This window comes from Durio zibethinus, chromosome 16, assembly GCF_047325235.1.
Source record: "Durio zibethinus cultivar Kanyao isolate XHJ-2024 chromosome 16, ASM4732523v1, whole genome shotgun sequence".
Lineage (NCBI taxonomy): Eukaryota > Viridiplantae > Streptophyta > Magnoliopsida > Malvales > Malvaceae > Durio > Durio zibethinus.
Genome location: NC_143177.1, coordinates 24,959,296 through 24,982,875, shown reverse-complemented (window position 1 = coordinate 24,982,875; position 23,580 = coordinate 24,959,296). Strand labels below are relative to the sequence as shown.

General features: G+C 33.7%; 5 protein-coding genes across 8 annotated transcripts; 2 read left to right on the top strand and 3 right to left on the bottom strand.

Moving 5' to 3' along the window:
* Positions 1-2,164: 2,164 nt before the first annotated feature.
* HB1 (hemoglobin 1) lies at positions 2,165-3,159 on the bottom strand. The gene is made up of 4 exons (XM_022892913.2): positions 2,964-3,159; positions 2,759-2,873; positions 2,526-2,642; positions 2,165-2,430 (listed from the first exon to the last, which is right to left on the bottom strand). Exons 1-4 carry the CDS (start codon positions 3,074-3,076, stop codon positions 2,284-2,286), a joined length of 492 nt encoding a protein of 163 aa, XP_022748648.2. The 5' UTR covers positions 3,077-3,159; the 3' UTR covers positions 2,165-2,283.
* Positions 3,160-4,448: 1,289 nt separating this feature from the next.
* LOC149514476 (anaerobic nitrite reductase MHB1-like) lies at positions 4,449-6,086 on the bottom strand. 2 transcript variants are annotated; one of them, XM_022892907.2, is made up of 7 exons: positions 5,976-6,086; positions 5,738-5,824; positions 5,506-5,664; positions 5,279-5,402; positions 5,052-5,166; positions 4,856-4,972; positions 4,449-4,720 (listed from the first exon to the last, which is right to left on the bottom strand). In XM_022892907.2, the coding sequence occupies exons 2-7, from the start codon at positions 5,796-5,798 to the stop codon at positions 4,586-4,588; spliced, it is 711 nt and encodes a 236-aa protein (XP_022748642.2). In that variant the 5' UTR covers positions 5,799-5,824; positions 5,976-6,086; the 3' UTR covers positions 4,449-4,585. The 2 variants fall into 2 exon arrangements, with proteins under 2 accessions (XP_022748642.2, XP_089601771.1); XM_089745645.1 differs by lacking the exon at positions 5,976-6,086 and having other exon boundaries at positions 5,506-5,678; positions 5,738-5,872.
* A 441-nt stretch (positions 6,087-6,527) lies between these two features.
* LOC111298175 (putative E3 ubiquitin-protein ligase ARI2) lies at positions 6,528-10,526 on the bottom strand. Of its 3 annotated transcripts, none has more exons than XM_022892903.2 (7): positions 10,053-10,526; positions 9,449-9,481; positions 9,071-9,353; positions 8,370-8,850; positions 7,415-7,963; positions 7,166-7,335; positions 6,528-7,040 (listed from the first exon to the last, which is right to left on the bottom strand). In XM_022892903.2, the coding sequence occupies exons 1-7, from the start codon at positions 10,173-10,175 to the stop codon at positions 6,901-6,903; spliced, it is 1,779 nt and encodes a 592-aa protein (XP_022748638.2). In that variant the 5' UTR covers positions 10,176-10,526; the 3' UTR covers positions 6,528-6,900. The 3 variants fall into 3 exon arrangements, with proteins under 3 accessions (XP_022748638.2, XP_089601770.1, XP_022748639.2); XM_089745644.1 differs by having other exon boundaries at positions 9,449-9,844; positions 10,053-10,519; XM_022892904.2 differs by having other exon boundaries at positions 6,906-7,045; positions 10,053-10,519.
* Positions 10,527-12,593: 2,067 nt separating this feature from the next.
* LOC111298176 (aspartate--tRNA ligase, chloroplastic/mitochondrial) lies at positions 12,594-17,762 on the top strand. The gene is made up of 15 exons (XM_022892909.2): positions 12,594-13,050; positions 13,131-13,274; positions 13,353-13,462; positions 13,740-13,851; positions 13,987-14,058; positions 14,240-14,331; positions 14,615-14,735; positions 15,242-15,364; positions 15,477-15,672; positions 15,781-15,968; positions 16,064-16,135; positions 16,576-16,674; positions 16,779-16,859; positions 17,192-17,249; positions 17,343-17,762. Exons 1-15 carry the CDS (start codon positions 12,700-12,702, stop codon positions 17,510-17,512), a joined length of 1,989 nt encoding a protein of 662 aa, XP_022748644.1. The 5' UTR covers positions 12,594-12,699; the 3' UTR covers positions 17,513-17,762.
* A 351-nt stretch (positions 17,763-18,113) lies between these two features.
* Positions 18,114-22,600, top strand: LOC111298777 (uncharacterized). The gene is made up of 6 exons (XM_022893501.2): positions 18,114-19,361; positions 19,468-19,864; positions 20,087-20,167; positions 20,277-20,286; positions 20,398-20,448; positions 21,850-22,600. Exons 1-6 carry the CDS (start codon positions 19,044-19,046, stop codon positions 22,598-22,600), a joined length of 1,608 nt encoding a protein of 535 aa, XP_022749236.2. The 5' UTR covers positions 18,114-19,043.
* The last annotated feature ends 980 nt before the right edge of the window (positions 22,601-23,580 follow it).

Below are 23,580 nucleotides of genomic sequence, written 5' to 3'. Positions count from 1 at the left end.
TAACCTCGATACTTCCAAGTGGGAAACCATCTGAGCCGTCGTCACATGGCAAAGGACTCAGCAACTTGTTCCGAGACCATTCCATGAAATTCTATTGAATTTTCCTCCCATTACTTTCTGCTTTCTTCCAATGATTCTTTCCAATTTCCCAATCTAACAAAGTATGCAATGAGTCAATGGAATTGGATGCTTGGAAAACGTTACCCTAAGCCGCATTCTCTCTTCCATAAGATCGTGTACTCATTGGACTCAAAAAGGAATATTATATGTTAAGAAAAATCAAAGCATTTGGAGCCAGCAATTCATACAGTTGAGTTCTTTCCGGTTGATCCCGTAGGCAAACATGCAAGACAGGCAGATTGCAGAGTTGAGTTCAGTTCCCCACTGATGCAACCCAAACCATACTTGTAAACTTGTAGGCACCAACTGTTTAATAAGCTAATCATTACAGGATTTCCACACAAGAATGAATTTAAGAATCTTTGCTCTTTAGTGACTCTATGATTGACCATATCTATATCCTTACTTTGTTTAGCAGCCACAAATCTCATAATCATTTGCCGGTTTAGAAGTTTATGTTGAAAACAAATTCACTGTTTATTATACAAGAAAAAAAAGTCAACATACTGTTGGCTAGTCAATCTTGGTCTTGCAGCATCATTTGCCTTTGCTTTTCTCTGTCTATATAAAGCTCAATGCCCCATAATCCTTTCCTCAATCCAGCCTAGTTCAACTCTCTTTTCCTCTCTCTATCTTCCAGGCTCTCTGGATTAGAATATGGGTATTTGTGCATCTTCTCAATACACGACAAAGGGTGGCAACCTGAGCTGGCCGACACCCACAACCAAAATAATATACCCTGATGGAAGGCTTCAGGAATTCAGGCAACGCATCAAAGCCAGCCTTGTTCTCTCCCAGAGTCCAGACTGTTTCCTTTGCAACTCTGAGTTGATGTATGTAAACTCATGCCTGCTTCACGTACCTGAAGATGAAGAACTTCAACTGGATCAAATTTATTTTCTCATGCCACGGTCTAAATCTCAAGCACCACTTTCTCTTCAAGAGTTATGTTCACTTGCCATTAAGGCTAGTACAGCATTATCACATTTAGACAAGGTTTACTGTTCACAAAAATTTTGCAGATGTCGGATCACAATGGTGCAGGATTCAATATTGCTGAACTCCAGGATGTTGTAAAGTTCCCATTGGATTCAACATTATCAGAATCAATTGGGAGATCAGGCAACCCAAAAATTGTCTTCTAAAGCCTGGAATTTTTCTCACAAAGTCATCTTAGTCTGCAACAGAACATCTTGGCGCTTAGTAGGAATCGTTTCATGCTTGCTAGAGTCCAAATTTAGAAAATTATTGTATTGATGCTTGGAACAGTTGCCATGTTGGTGGCAACACTTGAAAGGGTTGTTAAAGCTTTGGAATTGGAAGTGAAAATTATATAAAAATATATATTTAGTACAGCAGCCTCATCTTGCACATGCAAATGTGCTCTATATCCCCTGTATGTTCTGGTATTTTATTTTCTAATCATTCTATATTATTCAATGCATGTGATTTAATCGCTGGCAAATTACACCAATAATTTTTATTCAATTGTTATTACAAAATCACCAGTTCTATAATATAAGCTTGTTTCTTTTTCAATTGATAGTTGCTTATCATGAACACCACTTTACATGAATATTATATGCAGCAAAACATCTGATACAATCTTTCTTTAGATTCAGAAACACAGCTGCATATATATAATATTTGGACTCAGCTTAATTCCAATATGTTAGATGTGACATTTTAGGTCATATGGATATACCAATTCAAGAACGAATGATTCCAAATGGATAAGATGACTACATGGGAATCAACTGGGAAAGCCTTCCTAATAATGGAAAAGTCGATTATACTGCAGAAGAAGCCAGGAGAGTAAGAAAATGAAGTGGAAGAACCACCCAGGACTTTAGTAGGCTGATTTTTGGTCTATTTTCTTACAACAATCATTGAATTTGGTTTGATTTGTCATTTAATAGAGGGCTTTGTTTGAAGTTTGAACCAGTTTGGTTATTCCAACACCTGCAACATTTTTTTTTTTCAAGTTGTGGCTTCTTTATAAAAAAATTAAAAAAAAAAAAAAGAAAAAGAACAAAGACAGGTATATCAAAACCAAAATCAATTAAAGTTGTAGCATTTATTTATGAAAACACATAGCTATGGTATGTTATTTTAAGTTATTGATGCTTCAGTCTTTTTGAATCCATAGTAGGAATTTCTAAATCAAGAAGCTTGAGAGCAGGCCTTCATTTCTGTCTTAATGGCAGCAACCAAACAGTCATAAGCTTCACCCCATGCATTTTTCATCTCTGCTGACCACATTTCTGGAACTGCTTCCTTTATGGTCTCCAAAAGAGCAAATCTTGTGACCTGAAAGACATTTCCCAAAAGATGTCAAAAAGAAAATAATTCAAATATATAGTCTTGATGACTTTGATTTTGATCTGATGACATTAAAAACATACCTCAAAATGTTCATCAACTACGCCATATCTGAAGTGGACAGCCCCTAATTTCTTCAAACTTGACTCTCTCACAGTAACTTTGCCAGCTTTACGGAGTTGAACAGCAGATTCACATGTCTGCAAGTCCAAGATATATGTTAAGAACCCATAAGAGCTAGAGGATTTAGATTCTAGTTATGTTAAGACTTTAGACAAGAGGCAACAGTGTCGTTTCTTAGTTTCAAATGGGTTACCATAACAAAGACAGACATGGCATGGGGCTTGAGTTTTGGGTTTTGCTCCAGGGGAACATCTGAGTTTCTTAAGAATGAGAACAGCTTCTGTGCTGATGGTGCAATCTCAAAGATCCTGCTCATTCAATGCAAAATCAATTTTACTTAAAAATGAAATTACAAAAAATAAAAAATAAAAACACAAACAAAAAACAGCAAAGCTTACTTCAAAAAGAATTTAAGACCCAATTCTGCTGCATTCTTCTTCATTGCATTCCATGACTTGACTACCAGAGCTTCTTGCTCTTCACTGAAAACTTTACCTTCATATGTAGTCATTGCTCTTCAATTCTGGGATTTAATCAGAATAGATATTGATTTGTTAGAGTTATACTATGGTGCTATTGCTAACCTTGCATAATGTTTATATACCAAATGCTGTGCAGATAAGCTTGACCCTTCAAGGCATTGGTGAGCCATTTTTGCTGGTCACCATAAGATATCACCTGCTACGACATGTCTCAAAACCAGGGGCTTGACGTGGCTTGGAGAACATTGTTTCGGTTATTTGAATTTCGGGTATGATGAATTGACCATTAGAAAAGTGTCATAAAATTGAATCTTTCTTCTTTACAAATAAATAAAAATTTTGAACAGTGTATAGTCTTGTAGGGGTTGATTGACTCTCTTACAGAAAAGATTTGGTTTTCAATCTTCATACTTAAGTTTCAAAAGGATCATTATTTATAGTTGTTATACTGAAAATTATTCAAAATTTGCTTGACCAAACATAAGAATCCCATGAGGCCAAGACCTTATATTTTATTAGTGGTGTGAATCAAATTCTATTTTGACTGGCAAATGTCAAATAATTGTGTAGGCGGCTTGAGAATTGCAAATTTGTTACTGCCTATGCAAAGTTTGTTTCCTAATGCAACAACATATGTAGGGATGTAAAGGAAATCATGTTTGGTTTTTATGTTTATATTTGTTTATTATGTTTAATAAACTATTTTGAATAATATATTTACATTATTTATCATACGAATCGAATACAAACAAAAAATTATTTAATTAATATATAGTTACGAACGAATTCGTTTAATAATTGTTTAAAACTTGTTTTTTTATAAATCATTTATATTTGTTTATTGTTCAATAATAATAGTAACAATATTACATGTTTATCCTTCAGATTAACTTTATCAAATGTTTGGTTATAGTTTGTTTATTGATTATAAACATATTCATTTAATATTTCTGAAAGAATTCGTTTAAACAAACCGATCCCAAATAATCCTAAAATTAAACGAACAAATCATGAACATATGTTCGTTAGATCATGTTCGATTTGTTTACACCCCCTAAATATAGGTCATCTTGCAGCAGAGAAATAAGGACAGTGCGCGAACTACTGGATGAGAGCAGAGGTTTTTGGAAATTGTTCTGTTTGAGTGTGCTAGAGACCAACAGATTTGATGAACTCCCATAATCTGGTTTGGTAGATCAGTCATTGGAACAGAATGCAGCCGCTTTGTTTGAGATACAAAGAACATCAAGTACCAAAGGACTTATGACTTTCAGAGAACAGAATGCAGCCGCTTTGTTAATGTCTCTGAACAATTTGCCTTATGAATTTCAGAGAGTAGCAAACCACAAACCAAGTCATAAAAAGCTACAGGAAATTGATTTCAAAGAGACAGCCAGGTAGTAAAAGTAATCTATTTGGAGAAAAGATGCATAGAACTAGAACAATATCATACAAAATTTTATTTGAATTCAAGAACAAGAGTACAAGACATTTTCAAAAAAAAATATCTCTCAAAGTGTCTCTCCTATAGGAGGAACTTAAGGAGGATTCATTTCGCTTTTAATAGCAGCAGCCAGCTGATCATAGGCTTCTCCCCAAGCATTCTTCACTTCTGGAGACCACATTTCTGGTACTGCTTCCTTTATTGTCTCCAACAATGCAAATTTTGTGACCTACATAGAAAATTTATTGTCAATGCTAAATAGAATTCACTTGTAAAACTTTGGCCTTATATGGTGGGCAGGATCATTAATCCATATGCAGCCTACAGTCTTCACTTGCAATGACTCCAACTGCACTAATCTTACCTCAAAATGTTCATCAACAACACCATACTTGAAATGGGTGGCACCTAAATCTTTCAGACTTGATTCTCTCACTATAACTTTTCCTGTCTTTCGAAGTTGGATGGCTGATTCACAGGTCTACAAAGTAGTTCAAATAAATCCTCAAGTGGATACTAGATAAATGAGAAAAAGGAGATTAAAAAAAAAATCGACTCACCATAACAAAGACAGTCATGGCATGGGGTTTCAGTTTTGGGTTTTGCTCTAGAGGGATATCTGAATCCCTCAAAAATGTGAACAGCTTCTTAGCAGAAGGGGCAATCTCAAAAATCCTGAAAATTTTTAATTCAATAACCACTTAGTGTTCTAATGAAATAAGGATTCTTGATAATACAAGTGGGTGGATATATGTATACAGAAAGGTAGAAAACATGGATAACTTACCTCAAGAAGAATTTAAGACCAAGTTCACCAGCATTTTTCTTCATTGAATTCCATGATTTGACAACCAAAGCTTCTTGTTCTTCAGTAAATGCCCTCCCTTTGAATTCCCCATCTCTCTTCACGCCTTGTTGTATACAAAGATATCAAAAATATGAATAAATCATTGTGAAAAACAGATATTCTTTGCCAAATAAGTTGAATAAAAAAAATAGAAGAGAGAAAATTACTTCTGATTGATTTTGGAGTTTTCCAAACAAGATCCATCCATGATCCATTCCTCTTGAACCGTGACAACTCCAGGGATTGATGATGCATGAGTTTGGACCCATAGTTTTGATTCAAACAAATTTTGGAGACAAAGTTTCCATCAAGCATGTTGATGCCAGCTGCAGAGTACAAACTGATAATTAAGGTCAACAAACTGAATGTAATGAACAATAGAAGAGGAAAGACACTAACCATTAGAGAAAAGCATGGTAGTAGCTCTTGAAGCTGAGTTGGTGATTGTCGTGGGATTCATATCTAAGAATTGAATGAGTTTGGACACTATTAAGCAGGAAGGGTTAGTCAATTCAATTTGGAAGCAGGTTTGAAGTTATTAAATATAGGCATGAATGTATCTATTATCTGGTGGTTTCTTTTCCTTGGTGCAAGAGGAAAATATGAACTTGGCTTACAACAGGACAAAAAGACTAACCTTTCGATGACTGAGAAGCCAACGTTGTTTAAGTTTTCTTTTAGTAGTATTTTATTCCGGTGCATGTCCTAAAACAATGAACTTTTCACCTTTTGTGGAGTGGTTGAGTCAAACCAATGGCAAATTGATAATCTATCTCATCACTACAAATTGCCATCTGCTTTATGCTTTATCTTAGCAAATGTCCATACCGTAATTTTCCAGATCGTTTGCCATGCAATTATGCAAATTTTTAGCCTACGTTGGGCCTTGATCATAAAAGCAGAAACACAATGTAATTTTCAATTGAAGATTTCTCTCATTTTCATATCGCATTGTTATGCACAAAAGCATATACCAACCTCATTTTAGAACTGTGAAAAACCACAAACCAGAAGCCTCTGAAGTAAAGCTTCATTACGCCTCGTGAGCAGTAAAAGTAGCGTAATATCAAATTAACCGTAGCCATAATTTACAACGATTCAATGAACATATATGCTTTGATCCCTCCAACTTGCTGTTTTAATGGTATTGTCCGAAAGAAACCTTGAATAAAAATCCAATCAAACTCCATAGTCACTAAAAACATACCTTTCCAAAGCTAAGCAGTTAAATATGTTAAAAGGACGAACTTTTTGCACCACTCGAGTCTTAGGACGAGAAATTACATATATTCAAGAGCCCAGCATGAGGCTTATGTACACTATATGGATTTTCAATTCATGGAGCCTTGAAAAATAAAAAAGAACCATGGAATTCCAGAACTCCTCTTCCAGGATATCTCTAAAATAGAAGGGAAGCACAAAATGGGGGAACAAAAAAAGATCGGGAAATTAAAGCATTTGAGTGGTGGTCAATCCATAAACGATCAAATCCAAATAGACAAATCAGGGTCCCCAGTTAGAACTGTACATCGGTACTACTATAGAAAAAAGCCTATTAGAGATTAGTTCCTGTCAAGAACTTCTGCTGGCAAGTTCAGATCAAAAAATCTACCTCCAAAACTCTCCTGTTTAGGTCGCTTCTGGGGTGATGGGCAACCACTGTCATCTGAACTCCCAAAGCTGAAAGGTCGATCACGTTTACCTAAACTACAATGTGTCAGCAAATTCTTTACGACATATATGAGCTTTAATCAACTTCAAATTACATGTGTTTGTGTGTGTGTGTAAGTGTACGAGTGGTGATCCTCAAAAAGTAAGTCCACATACCACTAGTGCCACAATCAAAGAGAAGACATTTATCGGTAGTTGTACTGGATTTACTGTTCCAACAGACAGCAAGCTCTGATGCCTTCTCAATGCCCTTAGATTTGTACGGGGCTATATTATGGGTATTACGTTGGAGAGAACCCAATAAATCATTCTCAATGCATTCATACCTGGAAGCCATAGTTTCATATGAATTTAAAAACAATCATAAGCATCAATTACTACTTTATATATAATAGCTATGCTTACATTTTATTGCAAAGGTTATCGGTGATCACAGAAAGATTGATTACTTGCATTCGTATCTCCATAACTTTATCATCAGGATATTGATCAAACGGCTCTTCCAAAAACTTAGAGAGTTTCTCAACATTTGCCTCAAGTTGCTGTTGCTGATCCTCAAATAGATGCTGTTTCATCTCCCTTTCCTCATTTGTCATCTCATCCTTGAATAATTCTTCTCCAAACATATAAAATGCAAATGGGTATGAATATGAAAGAACCCGCCTTGATCTGAAAAGTCTACAGAGTCCATTAGTTACCCAGCTGAAATCTCTAAGCCTTGATTCCCTCTCTTCTGAAATCGATACCTTCTCTAGTACAGTCTCCTTGAGTTTACTCTCAAGCTTAAAGGAATCTGTATGAGCTTTATAACGGTTGTGATAGTGCATGTATCGATAGAGATCTCGCTTGGCTCGTTCAGTCTTTTTCTCTCGGTCTTCTTTGTAGCGACCACAGCTGTGACCAGCAATTCTTGACCAAGTATGGTCCCGGCCAGTAGCACCACCACACAGCCAACTGCATCATTTGGAAAACAGAGAAAACGTGACATCAACCACTGTCAACAATTGATATTGATAACAATTTAGGCCAGTTGAGACTGAAAAAAGAAAAGCCTTAAAAAATAGAATCTCCAGTAACTTGGACTCAGCAGTGTGTAAATAATCTAGAATAAGCCAAAAAATGCCAGTACTTAGTCCAAAAAATGTTAAAAATAAATTAATTAACAAATGAAAGAGGGAAAAAAATCACTTGCGCTCTTGTTGATACAGCAGCATGTGCAAGTTCACAAGCTTTTATCTTAAATAAACATTTTATACCAGAACCAGACAATTGATACCTTAGAAGTAATAGACACAACAATGAGATTAAGACAGCTTTAAAAAATTTGCAAACTGCACTTAAAATAAAAGAAAATCCTCACCAAAATGCTTGTCCACAGATACAGCTCACAAGATTACATCCACCATTCTTCTCCACAGGCTTGTGACACTTTGGACAAGGCTTTGTATGAACAGTGATCCAATTGACTGTTTCTGATTCATCTCGACACTTCTTGGTCCAAAGTTCCCACATCATACATGAACATGGCGAGTGTGCTTTTGATAAGCAACTGAAACAAAACTGTAGACCGCAAGAACACTCTACCTCACAAAATTCATCATCTTCGATGCGTATTGCATTTCCACAATGAGGAATACTAGGGCACCACTTAACCATCCTATTATCTTCAATGTATGACTCAAGAAGAAAACGATCAAATTTCTCTGCTAGATCAGGATGCCTTTTACCGACTAGATTTCTAACAACAGCTTCATCACAAATAGCATTGCATTTGTGTGCCATGCACCTAATTCGCCTACTTTGACCCTCATTTATTTTCACGACAAAATGTTCTGTCCAACCTGGAAAAATAAGAGGGAAAAGTGAACTCAAAAGACAGTGTGCAAGCTGATATAACTTCAATAACTCCGTGCACACAACATCAAAATTGATATGCATCTCTGAGTTGATTGTTAAGAGTCAATTTTAAGAGTTCTCAGCCTTGTTGACATGCTGATGCCATGGGTTGATATTACATATACATGCTTAAATAAGAAAATGCAGATTAAGGACGGTGCTTACAGTCGTTGCAAAAGGCATGGCCACAGTCCATTTTAGTCATCTTATCACCAGGTAACTCCTCTATGCATATGTCACACACTGATGTGGATGAAGAAGACACCGAGGTTCCTGTATCCTCACTCTTAACAACAGAAACACCTGCTGAGGCAAACAAGTCTGCTTTTCCCTTCTCCACAAAGATGGCAAGTAACCTCTCGGCATCCCATCGATAATGGATTAGTAAAGTCCGTGCATGGTGCTCCCTTAGAGATAGCATGTCCATTACTCTCCGTAAATCCTCCCTCTACCCCAAGAACCAAAAAAAATAAATTCATTCGTATTAAAATAAAACAAACATGCATATGAAACCCAAAAAAAGGAAAGGAAACAAACTTTTACCTGTGCAGCTAAAAGTGATTCTCTTGTAATAACCTGTGTAATGCCAAAAAGGGTCACAACAAAGTATGCCATTCTTCAAATTAAGTATAAATAGAGGCCAAAAAGAAGAGAAAGATAACAATCATAGAAACTACATATCCTGTTCTTCTTTAAAGGGTTTTCCCATTAAGATTAAAAATTAAATTTTTCCTTTTTTTAAGGAGGAAAGTTTCAATGCACACAATGCCATTTAGTATAACAAAAGTACAAAACACAAGTGGAAAATTTTCATCAAAATGGATGACCAGCAGCTCCAATGCATGTGACATGAACAGGCAAAAACCACACCCCCCCCCCCCCCCCCAATAGAACCTCCAAGCGGCGTCAAATTACTCTATCCTCTCAAAATCCTTAAACCTAGAAAAGAAAGAATAAAAACCTTTATTTCTCAATCAGTTAAACTAATTCAAGCGAAAACCCTCTTTTGAAAAAGGAAAATACAAGAAAAAACGCAGCTTTACACTGAAAAACAAACCAAAAACCAAGAATCAGAAAATCAATGGCAATTAAAGCAAAATTTTAAATTCCGAAGAAGCCAAAGAGAGAGAGAGAGAAAGAATTTGACCTTGGCAGTGGAACCCTTGGAAGTAGCCACCTGCAAATCGGAGTCCTCATTTTCAAGACCTTCGAGGGAGTCTCGATCGGACGGAGAGTAATAATCCTCATCGCTGCTCGCGCAATCGTCCATCGACCGATCGATCAATCAAAACAATTCCAATTGATTTATTATTGAAATTTCTCTAATAATATCTCCAACCCCGAAAAGAAGAGTACTTCTAAAGCAAATTCACGTAACGATCATAAACAATTGTCTACAAGGATGAGTTTGTTAAAATTTTTCATCGATCGGTGAAAAAAAACAGAGACGATTTAATTCCGGCTAAAATTTTATTTTATTTTTTCGCCGGCGATGTAAAAAAGAGGCTTTTTATTGGAAAACGAAGCTTGCAAGAGACAATCAATAAAGTTATTATTATTATTATTATTATTTTGTATTTGAAAATTTGAGAGAGAGCAAAAAGAAAGAGAGGTGAAGGATGAAGCTGTTTGCTAGTGCAGCAATAAATATTCGCTTAAGCACGACAAAACGCTGTCGTTGCATTTTTTTGTTTCCTTATAAAGTAAAATTTTGATTTTTTTTTTAACAAATTTCACCATTGTTTAAGGAAAATTGAAAAGCAGAATTTGATGGGATCAAATCGAATTCCAGTCTTACTAAAATTTACCTTTTAAGATGATAAGGTGAATTAGGTTTTTAAATAATATATTGATATTTATAAATTATTTTGATTTAATTCAAGTCATGTTTGAATTCGAATAATTTGATTTATGAAATAAAATAAATTTTAATATTTTAATATTTGATTTGAATAATTTATGAGTCTAATTAAATTTTAAAATTTTAATATATTTTATTATTTTAATTTAAAAATCATTATTTTATCTTTAAATATATCAATTAGAGTTTAAGTTCAATTTAAATACATAATCGAATTTGAAATCAAATATAAAAATTGAATTTATTTTTATTAAACGAATTTAATTAAATGAATTTGAATTGTTTAATTTTTATTTTAAATCAAATTTAAATTTAAAAAATACAATTTAATTAAATTTAAGTTAAATTTTAAATCAAATTCAAACTTAAATTTTTTATTATAATAATTCAATTCAACTCAATTAAACGGTGAACCATTTAATTATATCTCAAATCTAATATAATTAATTTTATTCACAACTTTTAAGAATGGTTAAGTATTAGAAATAGTACAACTTTTTATTATTATAATAATTATTATTATTATTTTAGGTTTACTACATATTAGAAATTTGTTTCTAATGATACTTTCCCAACTATATGTATTTTGGTTAAGTGTACCCATAATAATACCTAATTGTATATCCTTTTAACAATATGAGTTATGGTTAAGAACCTTTATGTTACTCATATGCCCTATTAATTACATGACAAACATGAGTTATAGTAAAGAAAAAATTGTATATTATTATGTGTTACTTGTATGTTTAAAAATATTGTTATTGAATTAATTACATGCACATCACCTATGATTGGCAAGTGATGACATGAGTTTATATGTTACCTATTGATTGGTGACATGGTTATGTATAAAATGCTTCTAATATACTTATTTATCATATTAGAAAATAAGATTTTATTTTTAAACTCATTTAATTATCATATATTTAAGAAATTAAGGTATTGTTTATAATAATAAAAAAGTGAGTTGTTCATAATATAAGAGAAATAATCAAATTTATCTTTAAATTTATCGAGATATAGATGGAGTGGAACAGATCTAAATTTATTATTACATTCATATAAATATTATCTAATTTATAATATGAGATAAACTAGAATTTTACTTTTAATAGAAATCCAAATACGTGTTATTAGAGATTTATTCCTAATAAAATTGAAATAGGTGGTATATAAAAATAATCATTTATATTTCTAGAAATTAATAAGAAATGTTAATAATAAAGGTTCTATTTTTTAAACTTTTTTATTTAATCTTTGATTATTTGCCAAGAGTTTTTCGACTTGTAGTGTGGAAATTTGTGAATAAATTTTTGCAAGAGAAAAATTAAGAAGTTATTCAAAGAGTAAATAAAAAAATAAAATTTTGAAGGTTGATGAATTAAGTATTAATAAATCGATTTTGTAAATTCATATTAATGTTAAAATAAGTGATTCTAAACCTATTAATTTTCTTATAAGAAAATAAAAGAAAAGGAAAGAAAATAATTTTAATATTAAATATTTTTTAAAAAATTATGTTAAAAAAAAGAAGTTTTCTAATGTAAGATGTAAGTAAGATTAATAAATTGTTAGCCCACATTTTTTTACCAAAAAATTTAGCCTACATTAATAAATAGTAGAAATTATCTTTTCTTTTTTTTTTTTCACTATAAAATTTTAAATTATTTCAAAATTGGAAAATAAAGAGAATATTCACATTTTTTTTATTATTTTCTTATAAACTTATAAAAAAACGAAAAAGAAAATTGGAGATTTAGTACAGATATAACGGCACGGAAAGCAATCTTACGCAATCATGCAATAAACGAATCTAAACTAACCGACCAAGATGCCACGTGCGTCGCACGTGATCACCCAATCCTTGAAACCCTCTGTTTTGTCTCTCTGTTCCTAAAAATCGCCGAACCGTTCCCTCAAAAACCTCGAAAAAATGTCTCTGCTTCTCAAATCCTTTCTTTTCCTTTCCCTTAGAGCCAGGCCTCTCGCTGTTTTCCCTTCTATTTTGCTTCAAAAATCACTTCCCAGGAACCGTCGAACCCTTTCCTCTGTTTCCTCTTCCACTTTTCAATCTACTTCTTCTTCTTCTGAAACTGCCAACCCCATTACCCCATTAGCCCCTCTCAGGGACTCTCTCCAGTGGGTCTCTCGCACCGCCTTCTGTGGTGATTTGTCAGCTGACGATGTGGGTTCCCGGGTCCGGCTTTGCGGGTGGGTCGCTCTCCACCGGGTCCATGGTGGCCTCACTTTTCTTAATCTCAGAGACCACACTGGCATCATCCAGGTATTCACTTAAACTTGCAAGTTTTTGTAATTGTGAAGTGGGTTTTCTAGAATAATGCTTTTGGTGTTTTTGAATTATAGATTACATCGCTTCCAGGTGAGTTTCCTGATGCCCATGCAGCTATTAAGGATTTGAGGCTTGAGTATGTGATTGCTGTTGATGGTGTTGTCCGGTATCGGCCCGATGAGTCTGTTAATAAGAAAATGAAAACAGGTTCAATAGAGGTATATTACTGTATTTAAGTTTGTGCTTTTAATCTTGATTTTACTAGTGTTTAATTTGATGCCAATTATGTTTGCCAGGTCGCTGCAGAGCATGTTCAGATATTAAATGCTGTTAGATCAAAGCTACCAATCTTGATTACTAGCGCTGATGATGCAAATGATTTTGTCAAGGAGGAAATCCGTTTAAGGTAGCCAGCTTGGAATTTACTTGTCTGCAATTTGTGCAAAAAGGCTATGCACTTGAGTAGCTGATAAAACTGGTGTTGTCTTTATCATATGAAGGGAGAGATAAATGAGCTACATTGTTTCGGATGACTTGTGTAGATTAGTTTTACAGTGTGTTTTTGGAGTATTGCTTTTAATTTTTGAATTATCACAAGCCATTCCAGTTTTGTCCCAGATGTTTTCCTTATGCTATATTTGGGACTTTGAATTGATATTTATTGTTGGGATACCTGTCCATAGATATCGATACCTTGATTTACGCCGGCAACAAATGCAATTCAACATCAGGCTGCGTCATAGAGTGGTGAAACTCATTCGACGATATCTAGAGGATGTACATAATTTTGTGGAGGTATACCCTATGAAGTTTTTTCTCCTATATTAATTGGTTATTATCATCATCATTATTATTATTGCTTTAGTTATTTTCTAGTGATTCATGTTCAGTATTTGTTTTGGTTCTGACCTTTTCATGGTTATAAGGTAGATTGAAACTCCAGTCCTCTCTAGATCTACTCCAGAAGGTGCTCGGGATTATTTGGTACCCTCAAGAATCCAGGTATTAATGATTCGGTAGCTATTGAATGCCCTTAAGACAGCATGAAACAACTTTTATGATGTCACAGAGTTTCACATCCTTGTAGTTCTGGTTCATCAATGTCTTTTTCAAGTGTTCATTAGTTATCTATATTATTGGGACAATGGAACAGGTCTGATTCACCCTAATGTATATTTTGAAGCCAGGAACATTCTATGCTTTGCCTCAAAGTCCGCAGCTTTTCAAGCAAATGTTAATGGTTTCTGGTTTTGATAAATATTATCAAGTAGCAAGGTAAGTGTTTTAGTTGTTGCCAGGGCATTTTATAATGTTGCAATGATTGTCTCCTATCTCGATTCACTTTCTGGACGAGAGTCCTGATGAGCCTGGGCTGTTCATGGACTCAGTCTATTAATATTGCTTGTGTCAGCTAAGAAAATATAAAAAAACATAGAGGCTAGAGGCATTAACAATGTCCTGTTTCTACTAGGAATTTGGGGTGATCCAGACACCAATTACTGTGAGAATCTACTGGGCTATAACCTTGATATAAATTCTTTTTTTTTTTTTTTTCCAGATGTTTTAGAGATGAAGATCTGAGAGCAGATAGACAGCCTGAGTTCACACAGCTTGATATGGAAATGGCTTTCACTCCATTGGAGGACATGCTGAGTCTTAATGAAGATTTAATTAGAAAGGTAACTTGGGGGCCAATATGCTCAGACAATTTGAGTCCTAGCTCCAAAATATCTTTCAAGAGGAATTATTCATAAATATTTGCTTTGGATGGTTCAAATACTTAGTTACAGTTTTCTCTTTACTCTTTACGTAAAATTGGGGAGGGGGGGTACAAATAAAATATTCAAGCTCAACTAAGTACTAGCTTGCTCATCTTCAGCTCAGGCTTGAGATAAGCTTCCTGGGGGCTCAGCTTGTGGGCCTTATAAATGGTTTGGCTTCATTCTACTCTGGCCCAATGGCCCATTAGTCAAGATAAGGTTGTTACTTGATGGCCTCGGTAGACACTCAAGGCATTCATCAGAAGGCCTTTTGGCACTCTGCATTTTTGTATTGAATGTTGGTGAAGGTGGTTGCCCTCACCATCTGAGACATGTGAAGTAGTGTCATGCATTTTACACAGGAAGTTCAGATCTTTTTAATATCTGCACATTATAGGAATGTTAAGAAAGCTTATTTACTGCAGGTTTTTCTGGAGATTAAAGGCATCCAGCTACCTAACCCTTTCCCAAGACTTACATATGCTGAGGCAATGGATCGATACGGTTCAGATCGTCCGGACGTCAGATTTGATCTTGAGTTGAAAAATGTAATTGTCATTATCCACTTATTTACTTAGGACATATTGTCTAATGTTTGCTGATTTACTTAGTGTTCATTGTTAATATTTGCTGATCTTTTGCCTCCAATTGGAGCTGCAGGTATCTGATGTCTTCTTGGATTCTCCCTTCAGGCTCTTTGCAGATACATTAAAAAATGGGGGAATTATCAAAACATTATGTGTGCCTTCAGGTGCTAAAAGATTTTCAAACACAGCTCTTAAGAAAGGTGATGTTTATAATGAAGCAGTCCAGTCTGGAGCAAAGGGTTTACCCTTCGTAAAGGTCTTGGATAATGGTAAATAGTGTTATTCTTTTTCTAGTTCCCATTTTCCTTTTTCGCCCCCTGAAAAAGTTTATTTGCTAATTTTAAAGCTTTTCTTGATGGTTTTTGTTATTCTTTAAGGGGAGATTGAGGGAATTCCTGCATTAGTATCTAGTTTGGGTCCAACAAACAGAGAACAATTCTTGAGAAAATGCTCTGCTGGGCCAGGTGCTCTGATCTTGTTTGCAGTGGGCCATCATACATCAGTTAATAGAACCTTAGATCGCCTTAGGGTATTCATAGCCCATGAACTAGGTTTGGTTGACCATGTAAGTTCCTATCAGTCTTCTATCTTGGAATATGTAGTTGTTGCTGTCTTATTATTTTCTTTAACTTAATCTTTTTCTTCAATTCTGAAATGCAGTCCAGGCATTCAATTTTATGGGTGACTGATTTCCCAATGTTTGAATGGAATGATTCAGAGCAGAGACTTGAGGTCTGTCTCATGTTTTTGTTATGTCTTCGGTGATTCTAGTGAAATAATAGTTCTATACTTAAGAAAATAGCATTGTAGGCTTATAAAGGTCCCTATGATATTTTGCTATTAGCATCAGTGTGCGATCCTTTCTGTTGTTCTTAAGGAATTAACAGAGTAGCTTCTGTTCAAGATTTATGTTTTCTTAGTATTATAAATTCTTGCTTTTATATCAAAATACAAGGCATACTTCAAAATGTATGTATTTTATTTTGCTCTTCTTCCTTTTTGCTTTCATAGACGTGCTTGCACAACACACCATTGGTGGAAGCTTTAGCTTGTTAAATTAATGTATATGGAAGTTTTAGTTTGTTAAACTAATATATGTTGAAGTTTTAGTTTGTTAAATTCTACATTGCTTCTGGCACCTGCCTGTGGTTGAAAATTTACTTATCTTGTAGGCCTTGCATCATCCATTTACTGCACCAAACCCTGAAGACATGGGAGATCTTTCTTCTGCACGTGCCCTCGCATATGATATGGTTTACAATGGAGTTGAGGTATCTATATTTATTAGCTTTCTAGAGGCACTAAAGGATAAAGATTTGGTCAACCACCTCTTATGGATGGTAACTGAATGTATTATTACCACTTGCATTGTCAGATTGGTGGAGGAAGTCTAAGAATTTATAAACGTGAGGTCCAACAGAAAGTATTGGAAATTATTGGCATCTCTCTTGAGCAGGTGAGAAGCAAATTAAGCTATTCTAAGATTATACTAATGGTTATAGTTTGTGCTGCGTAACTGGGGAAGTCTTGTGTCTGTTACACATCTTCCTAATAGGTTGTTCTTGCCAACTGCCAAGAAAACCAGGGTAACGGTTAATTCTGTTATCTAGCTAGTGTCAATTTGACAGTCTGATCCTTCTCAAAACCGGCTTAAAGAAACATAAAGCTCTCAAAGTAACATAATAAACCAAAATACTTATAAATCTTAGAAAAGCTGAGATTAATTTGTTTGAGTTCTCAATTCTTTTACTTTCCAAATAATGTGGTTTGATGTTTGCCTATTTACAGGCTGAAGAAAAGTTTGGCTATCTTCTGGAAGCTTTAGACATGGGTGCTCCGCCACATGGTATAACATGCCTAGGCCAAAAAACTAGTATGACTTTTCTATTTAGAATAATAAATTAAAAAAATTCATATTTTATCTATTTTCCCATTGCAGGGGGAATTGCCTATGGCTTGGATAGATTGTTAATGTTGTTAGCAGATGCAAATTCTATCAGAGATGTCATTGCTTTCCCAAAGACAAGTACTGCTCAGTGTGCCCTCACTAGAGCACCATCAGCTGTGGATATCAAACAGTTGAAAGATCTCTCACTGCAGACCCCATAGTTTCTTCTTCATTTGCCTGTCAAAAGCCAACCAGTTTGCCTGTTAGCCATTCTATTAATCACCATTGTTTCATCATAAAGCTTTTGTTTCTCCTGTTCTGTTTTTTTTTCTTAAATTAAAAAAAAATATTTATCTTTTCGTATGTATTAATTCATGTCAAAATTGAATTGCAATCAAATTTTGTTAATTAGAAAAGGAAATTAATGTCAAAGACATGATAATAAAAGTGATCATTATTTTATATCTTTTACATTAGTGTGAGTATTTTTGTACGTGTATATATTAAAATCCATGCATGTATATTTTCCCTCAAATTCTTGAAATTTTTAACATGCATAATAAAATTTTGATTACAAACACAAGATAGTGGAAAGTTACTTTTCTTTGTGTATTCAAACTTATATAAATGCAAAAATAATGGATTAATAATAAAAGTACAAAATCATTAACTTTTTTTAATTATAAATTCATTGAAATTATGTTAACTAAAATCCACCTTTAAACAAATTCTTGGTTTATTTTGTTAATAACATTTTGATTTACTACTGTTAATTATTTTCTATTATTTTTAGATACATTCATCAGCGATATTCATATGTATAAATCCACTCGTGAATTGCGAAAATCATACTGATAAATGATAATTAAAGTTATATTGAAAAGTAATACAGGATCCCAATTTTATGTGATATATTGGACTGATTTGTATGGATCTGATCCAACTTTTTTGACCACATAATTGTTAAAACGCTTCTTTCAAAAATGGAATTTTCTTAAGCGGTTCATGTTTCCTGGATGCTCCACATCCCCTGCTTGGGAAACAAATCTACAAGTTCATTTTACCATGCCTGATCATGGGAAAAGATTCAGAAACAAATCCAACTATTGAAATTAATATGAAATCCATAATGCAGAGAATCAACTTTTAAATTTCATCATTAATTAATGATTAATCACATATTTTTGTACATTATTTTACAAACTCCCTATAGCATAAAAAATCTTGTGTCAATCGCATATTTCAAACTTGTGCAGTTCACATAAAATTTTCAGTCGTCAGTCACTTTTTTAGCAAACTTAAACCAAAGTCCTGAGGATTCCACCTAACAGAAATTAATTGTAAATTGGCTTCTTTCTTGATTACCAACTCAACACTGCCTTCTCATACTGTAACGTGACATTATAATAACATACCCTTCTTCACAAGAAATTATGGCCAAGAAATTTTCCCAGATATTTCCAAGTTGTATATTTCCTGGTGGTGAAATGGAAAAGGAAGTAACGCACCGGTGAAGAGTAGCATTATAATTTTATTATTTGAGATGTTAATTCCATATATATAAAAACAGAAAAGAGATTCCATATATATAAAGCAAAGCAACGTACTGATTGTACCTAATTCATAGTAATTTGGACAGCTCGAAATGTTAAATATCTAATCCTTGATGCGCATATAAATACTTAACTATTTTTTCCTATCAATTGCCATTCCTACTCCAAAAGCCCCACTGTTTGTTTGCTAATTTTCGAGATGGAGAAGAAAAGTTTAGGTCGCCAAAAGGTTGAGATGGTGAAAATGAAGAATAGTAGCAATCTCCAAGTAACCTTCTCAAAACGTCGGTCTGGTCTGTTCAAAAAGGCTAGTGAACTTTGCACTCTTTGTGGTGCTGAAATTGGCATCATAGTCTTCTCACCAGGCAAGAAGGTGTTCTCTTTTGGCCACCCTGAAATTGGAAATATTATTGATCGATACCTCAATCACAGCCCTCCGGAGACTTCGGGAACGTCGCAGTTCATTGAAGCTCATCGTAATGCTAATGTTCGTGAGCTCAACATGCATCTTACTGAGGTTTGATTACAAGTTGAGACTTTTTTTTTTTTTTTTTGCTTTAAGTTATTGAGTACGATTGAATTCTAGTTTTCTAATGCAATATAATCAAGTCTTTTTGTATTAGATGGTGAGGCAATTAGAGGTTGAAAAAAGGCGTGGAGAAGAGCTTGACCAAATGAGGAGAACAAGCCAAAGCCAACACTGGTGGGAGGCCCCAATTGAGGAACTTAGCCTGCCACATCTCCAGCAACTGAAATCTGCCATGGAAGAGTTGAAAAAGAACTTGGCAAAGCAAGCAGAGAAGCATCTTATTCAGAGTACAAATTCCCAGCAGTTTTTCATGGGGAGTTCCAGCGCTGGGGTGTTCCCTAATTATGAGACAAAGAACATTTCATTCGATGTAAACATGATGCCTCAGGGATACAATGCCCCGAATATGATACCTCCTGGATTCAACTTCAATCCTGAAGGATACAATCCGAACCCTCAAGGGTACAATCCTGAATTCGGACGTGGATTTTTCTAATCAATTTTAGTTGCTTTGGGTTGAATAAACAAAGAATTAATGTAGCCACATTTTAAGTTTTCTGTATGTTGTTGTTGTTGTTGTTGGCCTCTGATCATTGGTTCAAGGCTGTAATCTCTGTTAGACTGAGACGATTATGAATATATGATGATGATAATAATAAGAGGCTGTTAAATTTTTATGTATAAATTTGAAACTACATACATTTTCCTATTAGTTTTCTTGGATTACAATTATGGAATGCAAAGTTTATTGTACTTTCTTATGTACGAATTACAAACAAAATACTTCTTGAAAGGTATTAATTTCCCATTTTAAATTGCAGGTATATTGTTCTTGCTTGGTCTTGAAATTATGAGATTCACTTTAACCTCATGATTATAATAAGGTTATTCCATGTTTGGCAGCTTTGAATAGGTAGGTAAAAAGATCAGGATTGATACTATTTTTAAATAGCTCCTGTAAAGGTAAAAAGAAAAACATTTTAAATATCCATATATGGCTTTTTTCAGTATCAATATTTCTTAGTTGTCATGGGAGAATTTATTTTAATTCTACCACCAATTTAATCCAGAAATGGTATGAAATGATAATGCAAGAAAGTGAATCTTGGGTGCCTGAGATCATTTGAGACCATATTAAAGTCTAAACTGTCTGCATCTTGTGCATGTCCATAATTATAAACTTTCCTTAATGCTACTTGTAGTCTAAAAATCACGTAATTCATTGATAAAAATTTGAATTTGAATTTCAATGATCAATGATAAAATCGTGACAACTTCAAATAAAAAAAAAGTTCATTTTCAAAGGTATGATTTTATAGTGCCAACCAAAAAATAATTAATTTCTTGCAACAATCACGAATTAAGATATGTACATAATAAGATTTTGCAACTTTTCTAATCTTGGGATAAATTAATCATGTAAAGCAATGTAACGAATGATAGAATCATAAATCTATGAATTATCAGTTCCTCAGAATTACATAACAAGTAGCTAGTTGTTAGGCTGCCATGCTCTAAAATAATTTGATGCAAATCAATGTAAAATGTAAATGCAATCAATAAGTTCATTGGCGTCTTTTGAAGGAATAAATAGTTAATTGTGGCCAAATAAAATTGAAACTGAAAAATGGAACTAAAAGCTCATGAATGTGGTTCCAAGATCAAACGCATATATATTTCATAATGCCAACCAAACACATGCAATTAGTTTCATAGTAATGATCTACATAAAGACTAAATATTTTGATAATTACCTCCAAAATCAGGGATTAATCATACAAAGTAATTTAGTACTAAAGATAGCTTAGGACAATAATTAACTTTGATTAGTAATTGTACAAGGGAAACAACCCTATAAATACCCTCCATGTTTCTCCATTTCTACATCCAATAATAAAGAGTATTTGGTACTTCTTTTGTTTACTGTCACCATGACCAAGAATTCTTCCCACATGGATAGCCAAAGTATCACAATGGTGAAAATAGCAAAGAACATCATCTTTCTTTTTAATGATATGTTATTTATTTGAAAGAAAAATGAAGAGATTTATATTTAATCTGTAAGATATTATTCATTTTGATTAAAAATTTTATAGTTTCATTTTATAAAAAATATATCACAAATTTAGATATGAGTCGTAACTTAAATATTATAATAAAATTTTAAAATATATTAATATGAGATTGAAATGTCATAGAACAATAATAAAGATGACCATATATATATATATATGTATAATGAAAATATTGGAGAATCATTAATATAGTAATCTTAGAGATACTATTCAAAGTGAAGTTGAAAATATATTTCCGACTTACCGAATATAAAAACTTTTTAATCCGAAATTTTTTATCAATTTTATAAATTCATTCTCAAAAATCACAAGTTAACAATAATAAAATACTCGTAAATAATCAATATTTAATACTGAAAAAGGAAAAAAAAACTAATTTTTGGTTAATAAATGTAACGAAGGAAGGAAACCTATGTCTTGGAACCCAAAGAAAAAGCTTCCGAATTCTCTGAACTCTTTATTATAATGGCTACTCTAAAGCAAAGCAACAACAAAGAAAACAGCAACACCACCAAGGTTATGAGAGGCCGCCAGAAGATTCAGATAAAGAAACTTGAAGACGAAAGCAGCCGCCAAGTCACTTTCTCCAAGCGCCGCAATGGTTTGTTCAAGAAAGCCAGTGAGTTTTGCGTTTTATGTCGTGCAAACATAGGCATCATCGCCTTCTCTCCCAAAGGAAAACCTTTTTGCTTTGGCCATCCTAACGTCGACATTATGTTGGATCGTTGTCTTAGAGGAAACCCTACTTTGCATGTTCAGGATGGCGGCGATTCAGCCGCAAGTGGCATCACCCTATGTTTCGTAGAGTTCAATGAGGAGTTCCAGGAGGCATGGGAGAAGCTACAGGAAGAGAAGAATCGAATTAAAGAGATTGAACAAGAGAAGGAAGAGAGGAAAAACGAGGGAGAGTTTTGGTGGGATGAGCCTATCGATAATGTGGGGGTACAGGAACTTGAGGAGTACGTTAAAGCCATGGAAGAGTCGAGGAATAATGAATTGACGGGGGATGGCTTTGAAGCGGCTACCGTGGCTAATGCTGGTGGTTTGGGGAATGGTTTCACTAATCAAAATGGTGGGTTTGGCTCCGCAGGAGGCTCTGGTTCTGCTTACGGTTATTTTGGTCTAGATTTTGGAGGTAGTGGACGGATTTGAAAATGGTGGCCATGGTTTTTTTTTTTTCTTTTTTCCATTCGGACATTAATTTTTCTTTTAATTATTGAAGGTAAGATTAGGACTATAAATGATCATATATAATAAAATGAAGACCATGCTTTTAGCTTTTTCATGTTTATCTTACCATCGCACTGCCAGTACTATATAGTTCAATTTCATTTTTTAAATGTTATCTATTTACCTTTCGGCACTCAAACCGAAAGGAAGTAAAGAAGATTAGGGAGTCTCAATCAAAAATATATTATTTAAAAGTGATTAGTGGGCGATTGGAGATGAGTTAGACTTTAATCGAGGGGAGTGGAATTAAAATGAGAAATTAGAATTTGAGTTTGATTTATTTGTATTTGATGAATTTTAATTTTTAAATTTAAATTTAATTTGAGATAAAATTTTAATTAGTTAAATTTATTTGATTAAATTTATTTAATAAAAATAAATTTAATTTCAAATTTGATTATATATTTAAATTTGAATTTAAATTAAAAAATATATAAAAATAAAATAATAACTATTTAATTAATATAATAAAAAAATATTAAATTTAAAAATAAAATTCTCACGAGTTACTCAAATTAAACATATTAATATATTTAAACTCAATTTAATTTAATAATAACTCGAATTTAAATTTTATTTAAATTAAATTTAAATAATTTAAGCTGGCTCGGATTGTGTTAGATTGACGAGTGATGACCCACTTGTCCAACCAATGTTCTCAGTGGTCACAGCTGTGAACCAAGTTGAGATGGGACCGCCGACAGCCCACGCGCATATCCGCACTGTAAAATTTTATATTTTTATAACCGTACGTGGGAGGAGAACTGAAAAGGGGAAGAGACGAAGGGGTTTTAAAAACGACAAAACTAGAAAAGTAAAAACGACAAAGGGATTTGCCTAGTTTTTGAACAATGATCTCCTTTCTGACTGGCTGGCTGGCTGGCACCTTGTAGTTGTACGTT